At 37.5% G+C, this 12,838-nt stretch overlaps 1 protein-coding gene across 3 annotated transcripts in view; it reads left to right on the forward strand.

The window, feature by feature from the left end:
- The window catches only part of TENT4B (terminal nucleotidyltransferase 4B), a 64,219-nt gene extending 54,078 nt beyond the window's left edge, over positions 1-10,141 (forward strand). The window contains exons 6-12 of one of the 3 annotated variants that reach the window (XM_058527779.1): positions 1,469-1,597; positions 2,341-2,554; positions 3,781-3,907; positions 4,007-4,110; positions 4,355-4,401; positions 6,243-6,407; positions 7,463-10,141. In XM_058527779.1, the coding sequence (XP_058383762.1) occupies positions 1,469-1,597; positions 2,341-2,554; positions 3,781-3,907; positions 4,007-4,110; positions 4,355-4,401; positions 6,243-6,407; positions 7,463-7,639 (963 nt within the window). In that variant the 3' untranslated portion in view covers positions 7,640-10,141. Of the gene's footprint in view, positions 1-1,468; positions 1,598-2,340; positions 2,555-3,780; positions 3,908-4,006; positions 4,111-4,213; positions 4,402-6,242; positions 6,408-7,462 lie in introns of those variants that run through there. The other 2 variants (XM_058527778.1, XM_058527780.1) reach the window with 2 other exon arrangements.
- Positions 10,142-12,838: the final 2,697 nt, after the last annotated feature.

Below are 12,838 nucleotides of genomic sequence, written 5' to 3' on the forward strand. Positions count from 1 at the left end.
TATTATCCATAATCCCACTGTTTTGGAGGTGTTGGGTAGGTGTAAATTTTCTTTTTCCCAGAAAAGAAACGTTTTTTAATTGAGAATAATATACATGATAAAGATGTACTGATAGAAAAGGAGAGTGAAAAGCGAGTCACTCTTACACCAGATATGCTTAGATCAGCTTTATAGGACTTGCCCCCATCAACCTTGTTTTTTTCTGTGCTTGTTTGTTATCCTCTTCTTGAAATTTTTAACAAAGGAACAGCACACTATACGCACATTGTCTTATACTTTTTTTTTTTTAACTTAACATTTTGGAGGTTTTTTCATATCAGCCCAGACAAGTCTCCTTCTTCCTTCACTGACCACACAGAGGCCCTTTGTCAGGGTGCGTCGCGCTGTGTGTAGCTCTCCCAGTGTGGTTGCAAGTGCCCTTTGCTGTCACAGACAGTGCTTGGTGAGCATCCCTCCGTGCCTGCAGCTTTCTTTACACTTGTAAATGTTTGTAGGAAGACCCCAGGAAGTGGAATTTCTGGGTCAAAAGGTATAGAATGCAGATAAAATGGTTGGAAATTTGCCTAATTGTTCTTTAAAGAGACTGTATCTATTTTTGACTTCAACAATAATATTTAAAATGATTATTTCTCCGTGTTTTTGTTATTTCTCATGTTTGCTTACTTGGACATGATTAGCAAAAGTATAAACTTTTTGCTTTCTTATGGGATTAATATGTGTTCATTGTGTCAGGGAGAAACTAGAAATCACTAGTAATTCTACCACTCTAGATAATGGCTGTTAAGACTTCTTTCTAGATATTTCTGCCTGCTTTGTTCCCCCCAGCATCCCTGGCCCAGGGCCTGGCTTGTGGAGAGTACTTGATGAGTGTGTGCCTGAGTGAAAGATGGGCTCACGCTGTCTGTGTTTGCCAGCTCAGGTGTTCTCACCCTTCTCTGTACAGTGTGGGAGGTGGGTCTGTGTGTGGTCACCTGCCCACGTGGAAGACAGCAGGCAGAACTACTCCTGCTCTTGGGCTGTGCAGGATCACCTGAAAGACCTGGTTTACCTGGTGGAGCGCCACCCAGGAAAAGTGGTTCTGTAAAATCTCGCCGATGTAGTGTATGAGGAGTTGAGACTTGGTCCTGTACTGTTTCTGTTACCCGTTTACAAATGAGTATCATGCGGTGCTGGCCATAAATGAGTGTCGTCAAATATGTATTGCTAGTGTTTCTGTCCTGTAGTGAGTGCTTGGCGCCAGTATTTGCATCTACATGTTTTAGATTTTAGATGTGAGGAGAAAATCCTTAATTACTTATAGCTTACTCTTTTATATAAAGCTTGTTCTTAAAATAGAAAATTAAGTATATTGCATATCTCCACGAAAGTTTATAACGTAAGGATCAGTTTATGCCCATTATGCTGTTAATGCTTAGAGCTATTACTGAGATAGGAATTCATTGAAAATATAATTTTATTTCTGTTTCAGAAATATCCTGTATTACCATACTTGGTTTTAGTATTGAAACAATTCTTATTACAGAGGGACCTTAATGAAGTATTTACAGGTGGAATTGGTTCTTATAGTCTCTTTTTAATGGCAGTCAGTTTCCTTCAGGTAAGTTGTATGGTTATACCGTGCTAATATACACTAAAATTTAAAAAAATAAACTAATTGGGGAATATTTTGGAAAAAATTTAAATCAAGCTCTAATTGGAATGCTTCCCTTGATTGCTTATGACTTTTCCCTTTAAATGGGGTACCTTGTTATAATTTAGCAAATAAGTATTTTAAAATGCCAAGGAAAGAATTTTTTTTTGTTTTTAATCCCACATGTTCTAGTATTTTTGAGACTTTTTACCACAAATTTTAACATGCAAAGGTATGGCGTTTCCACAAGTGTAAACAGTAGTATAAATGCCAAAAATAAGAATGTCTTCTAAGCAACTAATTTTGTAAGTTTAGCTGGAATTGAAACCTACTATCTGGGTAAGATGAATTAGAAGTCTTAATATTGTCAGTGAGTGTATTTATGTCACACAGTGTTGCCAACTGGCTGACTCTGCTGGTGAGTCAGAATGACTCCCTTGCTGTGTTGGGCCAAGCCAGCCCTGTCGTCGTCCTGGGGCAGCTGTAAAATCCAGCCTTACAAGTCCCCCACCAGTTCCACACCCTTGAGGCCGTAGTGTTGTATACAACAGCAGTATAGCCTGCTGTTACTCCATTATCTATTGGCTGCTGTGCTAAACCAAAATTATAATAGTACTGTTTATAGAAGTTAGGATGTCATTTATTATCTCCACCTTGATAATTTAGAGAAACTCCAATATAATTTCTTTTTTCTTTTTTTCTGGTTTCAGTTACATCCCAGGGAAGATGCTTGCATCCCCAATACAAACTATGGTGTTCTCTTAATAGAATTTTTTGAATTATATGGACGACACTTCAATTATTTAAAGACTGGCATCCGGATAAAGGATGGTGGTTCATATGTGGCCAAAGATGAAGTACAGAAAAATATGCTAGATGGCTACAGGCCGTCAATGCTTTATATTGAAGATCCTTTACAACCAGGTATTGACATTAGGTAAATCTGTGGGCATTCAGAGAAAGGGCATTGTCAGTCACTTTATTGTACTTGACACTCTCTTTAAATGAAAAATTAAGGATTAACTTCTAATTATAGTCACTCTTTTTTCATCAAAATATTTTATAAGCAAACATACCAAAATAAACAAACACACACTCCAGAAAAATGGTACATGCTTCCAGATGAGTTGGGAGTAGAGTCCGTTTGACTGTGAAAGGCGAAGGAGAAATAGGTCTTAGCCATTTGGGTGGGTCTGTGTGCACCTCCTGTCTGTCGGCCAGTCTTCTTCCTTATGTCCTCAGTGCCCTGGTTCCAGCCAGTTTTCAGCCACGGCTTTAATGTGAGGATTCTGAAGGCCTTAGCAGCAGTGAGCACAGTAACGTATCTCAGAATTCATGAGCAAAAGGGTTCAAAGAGACAGTTTATTTTCTTTTTGGACCCCTTCTTTCCTCTTTAATTTGCATAGTCTCCCTTTTTCCAGCATTATGTTGGCTTGAAAGTAAAGAGAAAATAACTTCCTTTCATGCTTCCATGAAGTTAATGTTTGCATGGTTTGTATCCCAGTTTTTTGGGGCAATATTTTTCCCTGATAAAATTGCAAAATATTTAAAATCCGCATTATCGGACTTCAGTGGAAATGCTTTTAGTCGTTTGCTTTAATGAGTAAGGAAAGGGAGTTGAGAGATACAGTGGTTGCCTAGGAGCCCTTTTCTGGCTTGTTGAGCCATCTTATAAACATCAATAGCTCTGTGTGTTTATTCATTGAGGAAATATTTATTGGGAGCCTACTCTATGTAAAGGACACAAAGATTTTTCAGCAAGATGGTCCTTGCTTTTTAGGAGCTCATAATTTAGTGCAGGAGATATCTGTCTAGCTAATAGAAACAAAAGAATAGGTATTTCTAATTTAGCTTGGTTTCCCTCTTAGGAGGAACAGGCAGTTATTTCTTTTGTTTACATGACTGTGTATGGGCTAGTCCCTGTTGGGCAAGAATACATTTAGGCAATTTATACGCCATAATAACATACTTACTGCATGATACACACGTCCAGAGACTGGGGAACTATGAGGACGACCGACAGCCCAGATTCTGAGGCAACTCCAGTGGGGTAGTCATTGTCCTCGCTCTCCCTGAAGAGGGCTCGTGAACATTTAGTTCATATTAAGCAACGGTCAACCTTACTGTTTTTTATATATATTTCTTTTAAGGTAATGATGTTGGAAGGAGTTCATATGGGGCCATGCAAGTGAAACAGGCCTTTGATTATGCCTACGTTGTTTTGAGTCACGCTGTATCCCCAATAGCAAAGTACTATCCCAACAACGAAACAGAGAGGTAAAAGTTGAACTAAAATCAGTCCATTGCATCAAAATTGGTTGTGGCTTCTTATCTTCAAATTAATGTACCCTCGTCTTTTTTTTTAAACCTATGTAGCATATTAGGTAGAATAATTAGAGTAACGGACGAAGTTGCCACATACAGAGATTGGATATCAAAGCAGTGGGGCTTGCAGAATAGGCCTGAGCCTTCATGCAATGGTAAGAGTTTTTCTTTGATTGATTGACCGCGTATTAGAGACTTTTCTATGTTGTGTGTGTTTAATAGGAAGAAACGTTTTCCAATCTTTTGCCACTCTTTCAGGAAATGGTGTTACCTTGATAGTAGATACTCAGCAGTTAGATAAATGTAATAATAATCTATCTGAAGAAAATGAAGCCCTTGGAAAATGTAGAAGTAAAACTTCGGAGTCTCTTAGTAAACACTCTTCAAACTCTTCATCAGGTCCAGTGTCTTCCTCTTCTGCCACACAGTCCAGCTCTAGTGATGTTGTAAGTATGAAGACGTGGCTTCTCTAAACCTAGACACTAGAGATCTGTTGCTGGGGATCGCTCTGTCTAGAGGGCTAAGGCTAACTCATTTTCTTATTCGTTACTGGGAAATTTTAGTAACTTTCATGATTGTACTTTTTCTCAGCATTGTATTAAAATTTTCCAGCATGCAGCAAAAGTGAAAGAATTTTAGTGAAAATCCATATACACCACTGGATTCTACCATTAACATTTTACTTGCTTATCACAAAGCTAGCCATCCCTCCCTCTATCCATTAATTCATCTTATTCTTTGATACATTTCTGAGTAAATTACAGTCATTAGTACACTTCCCCCGAAGTACTATAGTGTGCTCATCATTAACCAGATTTTAATATTTGTCTGGTTTTTTCTTGTGATATAAAAATGACATAAAAGGGAATCTCAATTATACATTCACTAAATTTAACAAATGTATACACATGTATAACCCCAAACTGTAACAAGATATAAAATATTACCATCACCCCAGAGAGTTCCCTTATGATGCTTTCTGGTAGTCCCTGAGCCCACCCTCAGAGGTAACCACTGTTATGATCTTCTAATACCATAGATTAGTTTTGCCTGTTCCAGAATTTCACATAAATGGAATCATTATAGTATATACTCCTTTGTGTAAGGCTTCTTCTGCTCAGAATAATGTTTTTGAGCTTCTTCATTTAATTTTTAAAAATTGAGATATAATTCACATAACATAAAGTTTGCCATTTTAAAATGTACAATTCGGTATTTTTTAGTATATTCACAGTGTTGTACAGCCATCACCACTATATAATTCCAGAATGTTTCCATCACCCCAAAAGGAAATCTATTAGCAGTCCCTAACAATTCCTCCCTTTCCTCATCCCCTGGTAACCCCTAATCTACTTTCTGTCTCCATCCTGATTGAAGTTTTAGTGTGTTACATCTATAGTTACTTTTCCTTATAGGGTTAATTTTGAGTTTACTTAATTGAGATCTAAAATAGACTTACCCATTATTCGAATTTTTACTTTATTAAGTAAATGACATAACAAGTAATCTAAATAAGGGACATAATTTTATGTTGTTGACAATGACCATATATCATAATGGAATCATAAATCCTCATACAGAATCTGCCTGTGTGCCTTTTTGGTTCCTAGAGCAGACCTGTGGAAGACAGATGCTGAGCTAGATGTCACAGACACAGTGGGGCAGAAGCAGAGACGCAAGTGTTAGGGACTGAGCGTATGTGACTCTGAGACGCCAGGTAGAGTGTGAGGGCGAACGGTAGCCCTGAGGAGAGAAGTAGCGCAGTCGTGACCCAGGCAGCCCAGAAACAGGTGGGCTCAGCCCATCGTCTCTGGGAGTCCCTGTCCACATGGTGTGTTTGGTTGGAGGGATCACTGATTTGTCATCACAGACTCTCAGAGATTGAGCTCCTTAACCTGGTCTCTTTGTGTTTGGTGAAGACATTGAGTCAGGGACTGGGACCTAGGTCCTGATTCTTTAAGATGCTCTTTCCACGATCCATGGTTCATTTTCTGTAAATGAAAATGCAAATAAACTTGGACCTCTGTGAGCTCCTTCAAGGCCGATTAACAAGGTCCTGCGTGGGCAGTGGATTTAACAATGAATAGAAGCCCTCTGATAGAATAAGCCATTTTAAATGTTTGGAGGAAGACTTAAGCATTATGTTATAAATTCCTAGTGTGCTTCCTTTAACCCTCAGTGTTTAAATTTAGTCCAGAGAATACTTAGTTGAAATTGTTTTCCTTTCTTAATATTGGATATCTAAATTCTTAATATATCACGTTATAACTCATGTGACTTGTGTTAGGATTCTGATGCGACACCATGCAAAACCCCAAAACAGCTGCTCTGCCGTCCGTCCACGGGGAACCGAGTGGGGTCACAAGATGCGTCCTTGGAGTCTTCTCAGGCAGTGGGGAAAATGCAGAGCACCCAAACCACTAACACGTCCAACAGCACCAACAAATCTCAGGTGTGTGGAATTTGTGTTTTTAAGTTTTAGTGTTCAATACAGAGTATTTAGAATTTCTTACATGTGAATGATATATATACATCATGGGTTTGAAGAAAACTTTAGGTTAAAGAACAAACCTATTTTGTTTTAAGAGGTTCCAAAGCATGACAGTGCTTCTGGTAACAGGATGTCCTGAGGATCTTTACGAGACACCATTGTAACATAAAGCTTGGTGGGAATTTAGTGACTGGTCCATGTAAGATGTCCCAGCCAACCTACTTTATTATAGATTCAGCATAAAAAAATCACATTAAGTTATAAAAAGGTTTCCATGGTACTTGAAGTAAACTCACATGAAGCTTTTGCATGACTTCGTGGTAATATTGTGCATATCTGGAAATAATGTGTCCTTTTTTTTATATTTTAATATTTAATACCTAGTTGCCTGTTAAAATGATCAGGCAGTGATCAGCCATGGTCAGTCAGCTAGCATCAGCTTTGACTTAAAAAGGCCACAGAGATACTCTGTTTTAATTTTTTTAGTTGCCTAAAATTTTAATAATCATGATTAACGAATCAAAATGAAGGGAAGAAGCCATTTCCTGTTGGGCTCTGGCCTAAGGCCATGCCACCCTCTCCAAGTACAGTGGGGGCCCTGGGGAAGAAAGCCTCTTGCAGTAGAGATTGTCAGGTCAGTCACCTCGTGTCTGACTTAACTTGCAGAATGGCCAGCGTGACAACCCCTGACCTGGCCGCGCACCTGCGTGTCTAAGAGCTTCTTCCAGGAAGATGTTTTCCATGTGGCATATCATTGATAGGTTCCTTAAGAAAAGTTTTATGTTCCATATATTCTGTTAAGAAGGCAAGGCAGTGGTCTGTGTTTTTCAATATTTCCATTAAAAAAGAATGTAGAAGTTTTAGAGCTCAAGAGAGTTCACTCCTGTAGCATCATTTTCTGCCTGCTAGATAAGTCAGCATATTCCTAGTTGTGAAAGCTCCCCAGGTCAGGTCTTAGCGAGCACTCTGTTGAGTCCACCATACTGATATCTTTTGACCGCTTTCCTTTTCTGCAGCATGGATCAGCAAGGCTCTTTCGTTCTTCCAGCAAAGGCTTCCAAGGTACAACTCAAACGAGCCATGGTTCCTTGATGACAAACAAACAGCATCAAGGCAAATCAAATAATCAGTATTACCATGGCAAAAAGAGGAAACACAAGAGGGACGCCCCCCTCTCAGACCTTTGTAGATAGTCGGCGTTGTGCGATGGACTGTCTTCTATGTGCAATGATCTCATGCTCAGGACAGTTGGATAGGGACTCCTGGGACACATTCGGGAGCCTTACACTGTTCAGACGTTGATTTAGCAACTGCGTTTTTTCCCAGCTCGCCACGGAATGGATCATGAAGACTGACAACTGCAAAAACAAAAAGCAAGCAAAAAAGGGGAAAATAAAAAAGGCTGCTCATTTGATAAGTCATATGCTACAACAGGGTCATTTTAAGATTTAAAGCTTGAATGTAAAATAAATATATTTCTCATTGGCTTTATGCAGAGTTATAGGGAATAGTATTCAGTGTGGGTAGGGTGATAGAAACAAAACACAATTTCAGAGGTTGGGGTGGGGAAGGAAAACAAAGGTATCTTATAGAAAGTCCAGATTCCAAAGGGGAAAGTGATCTGTGCATGTTTTTTTTTTTTTTTTTTAATATTTTTGCATATATTTACCATTTTACTGTGTGTATATATAGATGACCATATAGAAAATTGATATTTGTAATAGTGGATTTGTTAATACTTTTTACATAACATTACTGTTTAAATTGTAAACAGATTTTTCTCAGGATTAGTTTGAAAAATAATCTGAATTGTCATCTTAACATCCATATATAGGGAAGTGATTAGTTCTATTACTCAATTTGTTTTCCTCAGCATTGAAATGACTTAATAGAACCCTTGTGACCTGCTGCAAAATTTTTTCCTCTCTAAAGAAAAGGTTTATGGTGGCAAATGACGTTTATTTTATTTTGTAAAAAAAAAAAAAAAAAAAAAAATGTACTACGTACTTTTGTGTAAACACTGAAAACTCTAGTCATCTCTAAAAATTAACTTGCAACTGTTTTCTATAGTGCTGTCGTCTTGGGCAGTGGGCAATTACATGACTTTGTGTTTGTTTCCTTTGCAGTCTTTTTTTTTTTTTTTTTTTCTTCCTAATAGGAAAAAAAAGGCCACCCGTGCCTGGTCCCATTCCTGTTGCAGTGAAACCTCAAGTTCCACAGACTTTGCATGCTGGCTCCTCTAACCCTGTGTGCTGCGTGTGCTTGTTTTTCTCATCTCTTATTCTTTTTTAAATTCATGCTTAATTACTGTGGGAGAGAATAACTGTAAACAGCTTTAATTAAATCATACTTATAAAAAACTATTTTCTTATACTCCACTTTATGCTTTTGGTATTGTTGATCTTTAAAAATTAAATGGTCTTTGATAATGGATCTATTTTGTATTGCCTTATTAAGACCAAATACTTCTTGTCATCCCATTCTTTATCCTCTCCTTTCATGGAATTGTTATCTTTAATTAAAAATTTTTTAAACATTGGCTTGTTTCAATCATACTGTAAATTTTGGTTGTGGTCAGCTTTGAGTGCAAATGAGATGTATAATTCTGTTATTCATCACATGTTGAGTTTGAAACTCAGTTGGAAATATTTAATATAATAGAATGTAAGTGACATTTCTGAAAATGCTTTCCTTCAAGTGAAAGCTCTTATGTTTAGCATCATGGTGTGTGGCTCTGTTAATTACAGCCATTTCTGAGATGAGATTCTTTTACATATATATATATGTATATATATATATACATATACATATAAAGTACCATTGGCTTTTAGGAATTTCCTTTATATACATTTGTGAAATACCGAAGACCAATCAGACCATTAATGGACACTTAGTACAACTTTTTATAAAGAAAATAATGCTAAAGTAAGACCAAAACTGATGTCATCACTGAAATTAACAGTTTTCAATATGTTCGTATTTTAATTGACCATGGAAGAATGTGTTCCAAAACTGGAAACTCATAATACTTGTGTAAACCGTGGAAGATTTTAAATGTGATGTTATTTTGACAATGTTTTAAATTTTAGAGTCACATTTTATTCTGATCAGAATTTTTATCAAGATGTTGAGCTTTTGTTTTTTGAAACTAGTTTGTCATAACATATGTGCATAATCACAGTATTTATTTTCTAGGACTATTGTGAATGTGTAGACTTATGTTTACTGCTAAGGGAACAATTATTTATAAAATAATATTAAATCCAGTATTAGCTGCCTATTTCAGACACTCAGTACTTGCAGAGATCCATGTTACATTTACCACACTGAAGTCTTTTTTTTTTTTAAAGAATCACCCTCATTGTTGAAAATAAATGTACTCTGAGGGTGCGGATATTAGTGTTCCAATAAGCATGTGATTATATTAAGGTGGTGGTAGCGGGAAGATAATCTTGATTCCATTGGGAATCTTAGGTTTTCGTAAATTTATTGGGAAAATAGTTTTTCCTGTACTGCTGAAGTTTCTTTTTGGTAAACAGTATCTTTCTAAAAGAAAAAGCATGAAGGAGAAATTGAGGTGTGTACATTTCCTCAAATGACCAGCATTGTATTCGTGAATACTGTGTATCTTGCAATGAACAGTGTGGAAGCTGTTCATTTTTCAATCTGAAGTAAAGTACTTTCAAGAACTTTTAGTTTGCCTGCTCATTTGTTTTGTACATTTCATCTCTGTATTTGACTCCTGTCTTTTTTCTTTTTTGAGTTTTAATACTTTCTATAAAGATTTTGTGAATATATCAGAAATGTGTCATTTAAATATAGTCCATCCATATCCATAAATCATAACCTTCCTTTGCTAGTATTTGTAGAACGGGATTTTACAAATTCTGCCTCACTGTGGTGACATTTCTCTGGCGGTCATGTATGTGTACCTGGGCAGTGTTGAAGCTACTTAAAAAGTCATAATAAACGTTTAAATACTGGTTTTTAGAGGTGCTGATGGGTCAAAGAGGTGTCAGCACAAAAGCAGAGCGGTTATGTTTTGATGATAAAGATAAATGCATTTTTCCTCCAGTTTTAAGGTGTCCACGAAGGTGCCTGGTTTTTAGTGTCTTTGTTTTGTTTGGAGAAGTTGCGCATGGTTTTCAAAGCTAGCTCTGATCTGTGGGATCTGCTGGTTTTACGTGTAGTTGCCCAGCAGTCTTCAACAGTTGATCGTATTATATTTTTGTCCTATTTTGAGTGTGTTTTACCTTTACTTGCATTTTGAGCCTGTTGTGAATATTTAGATTATTTGCTTTGGCTCAAGATGTTCCTGGATAAAGTCTTCAGAGAGCAAAACATGGGCGGTAGGGAGAGCATTTTTGATAGTCTTTCTCCTCCGGAGTCTTGTATCTCCATGTGTTTTCTTCTCATTCCCTCCCCCATGTAATGGTAAGTGTGAGTTGTGTTTGCCTTAACCTGTGGACTAGTGTTTGGGGTTTCCAGAACCGTAGGTGGGTCAGAAGAGAGTCTGACTGCAGTGGGCTGCAGGACCCTGTTGCTGTGACATGTGCTCATTGCCATGTCCTCCCCAATGACTAGGGTGTAGTTATCAAGGTTGCTCTGGAGAAATCCCCATTACTGGGTATTATTGTAAGTTTTGTTGATATTTTTATTATTCATAATACATCTCGATTTCATTTTAATATTGATCTACAATTTGAAACTGATTAATTCCTTCAATTATAATATGCTATTGATTTCTTAGTGTTTCAGTCACTAAGAATGTTGATAGGAAATTGGTTGCTTTTCAATTAACTTTTCAAAAATTAAATGGTAAATGTTAAAAAAGACATTCCCAATTTTGCTGTGATAAATATTGAAATGTGAAAATTAATGGTCAGAAGAGTTTATTCTTATCCATCAGTTCTTGCTCTCCTAGCTCATTAAACTGTTACAGTTAGTGGGAAGCAACATTCTCATAAAGTATTTCGTGAGCAAAGTATTCTATAAATGGCTCTGTTAAACTTAATTGAGTAGAAAAGTTATATTTAGTAGTCATTCTTTATCCTAATGTTCATCAGTGACACAGTCCATCTGGTGAACTATTAGACGATGATGTAGCATTCAAGCAGGAACGAGGACATGTATGGGCAGTTCCTTGGAAGTGATGTCTTCACCTTGCCACGGCTTCTAAACCCCAAGATTCTAGCTACCTGCCATTCTGTCAAAACATTTATGGGCAGAATAAATGTTAGAGAACAAATTTTAATATGCTCCTTGATATTTAACGTAACTAAGAAACAAGCCAGATTTTACTGTGGAAGTTATTTGCATGGCTCAAAAAGCATTCTGACGTAACCCAGAAGCCTCTTCCTGGACCATCTTCTTGTGAACCTTCTTGACTTTATTCCTTAAGCACCTTTTTTTTCATCAAAGATAATAAGTTAAATATCTGTATAATTTGAATGTTGACAAAATTATTAAGCAGAAAATCTACTTATAAAGTCTGCTGATCTATTTGATAATCAGAATTAAATATTTACTTGAGGACATTTTTAATTTAATAAACTGCTAATGTTTCTTTTACTCTTATGTCAGGTTTTTTTTTTTTTTTTTAAGTAGTTAGCTTTTACATTTTCTACTTAAGTATGTGCCTTATTAAGTGTAACCCAGTCCATAGTCTGCCAGCCTGAAGGAGATAACCTTTAGAAAGAGGTTGAGGGCCGGCCCCGTGGCTCAGCGGTTAAGTGCGCGCGCTCCGCTACTGGCGGCCCGGGTTCGGATCCCGGGCGTGCACCGACACACCGCTTCTCCGGCCATGCTGAGGCAGCGTCCCACATACAGCAACTAGAAAGATGTGCGACTATGACATACAACTATCTACTGGGGCTTTGGGGGAAAAAAGGAGGAGGATTGGCAATAGATATTAGCTCAGAGCTGGTCTTCCTCAGCAAAAAGAGGAGGATTAGCACGGATGTTAGCTCAGGGCTGATCTTCCTCACAAAAAAAAAAAAAAAAGGTTGAGCTGGAGTGATGGCATCACTTGGTTATTATAAACTTGAGGCATCTCCAGGATTGACTGAGAGAAACGTTAGCCATATCAATAAGCACAGATGGTAACGGGGAAATCAGGTGTTCTCTTCATTTGTGTATTTCAGCAAAAATGTCTGTTGGTATTTGCACGCGTCTTCACTTTTGCATATTAACTTGCATCCTTGTGCTTCCACGTGCCCTTGGCTGCTTTTCATTGCAGCAGCTTCTGTGTGGTCCGACTACAGGGAAGGCCTCCACTCAGCAGTCTGGATGAGTTTGTTAGGAATGTTGTTTTATCTTAAAGATGCTGTCGTAACAAGTGAGAGATTATGAAGTAAAACACGCTGGTCATTACCTGAATGCTGGGTGGGTGG

Source organism: Diceros bicornis, chromosome 32 (genome assembly GCF_020826845.1).
Source record: "Diceros bicornis minor isolate mBicDic1 chromosome 32, mDicBic1.mat.cur, whole genome shotgun sequence".
Taxonomy (NCBI): domain Eukaryota; kingdom Metazoa; phylum Chordata; class Mammalia; order Perissodactyla; family Rhinocerotidae; genus Diceros; species Diceros bicornis.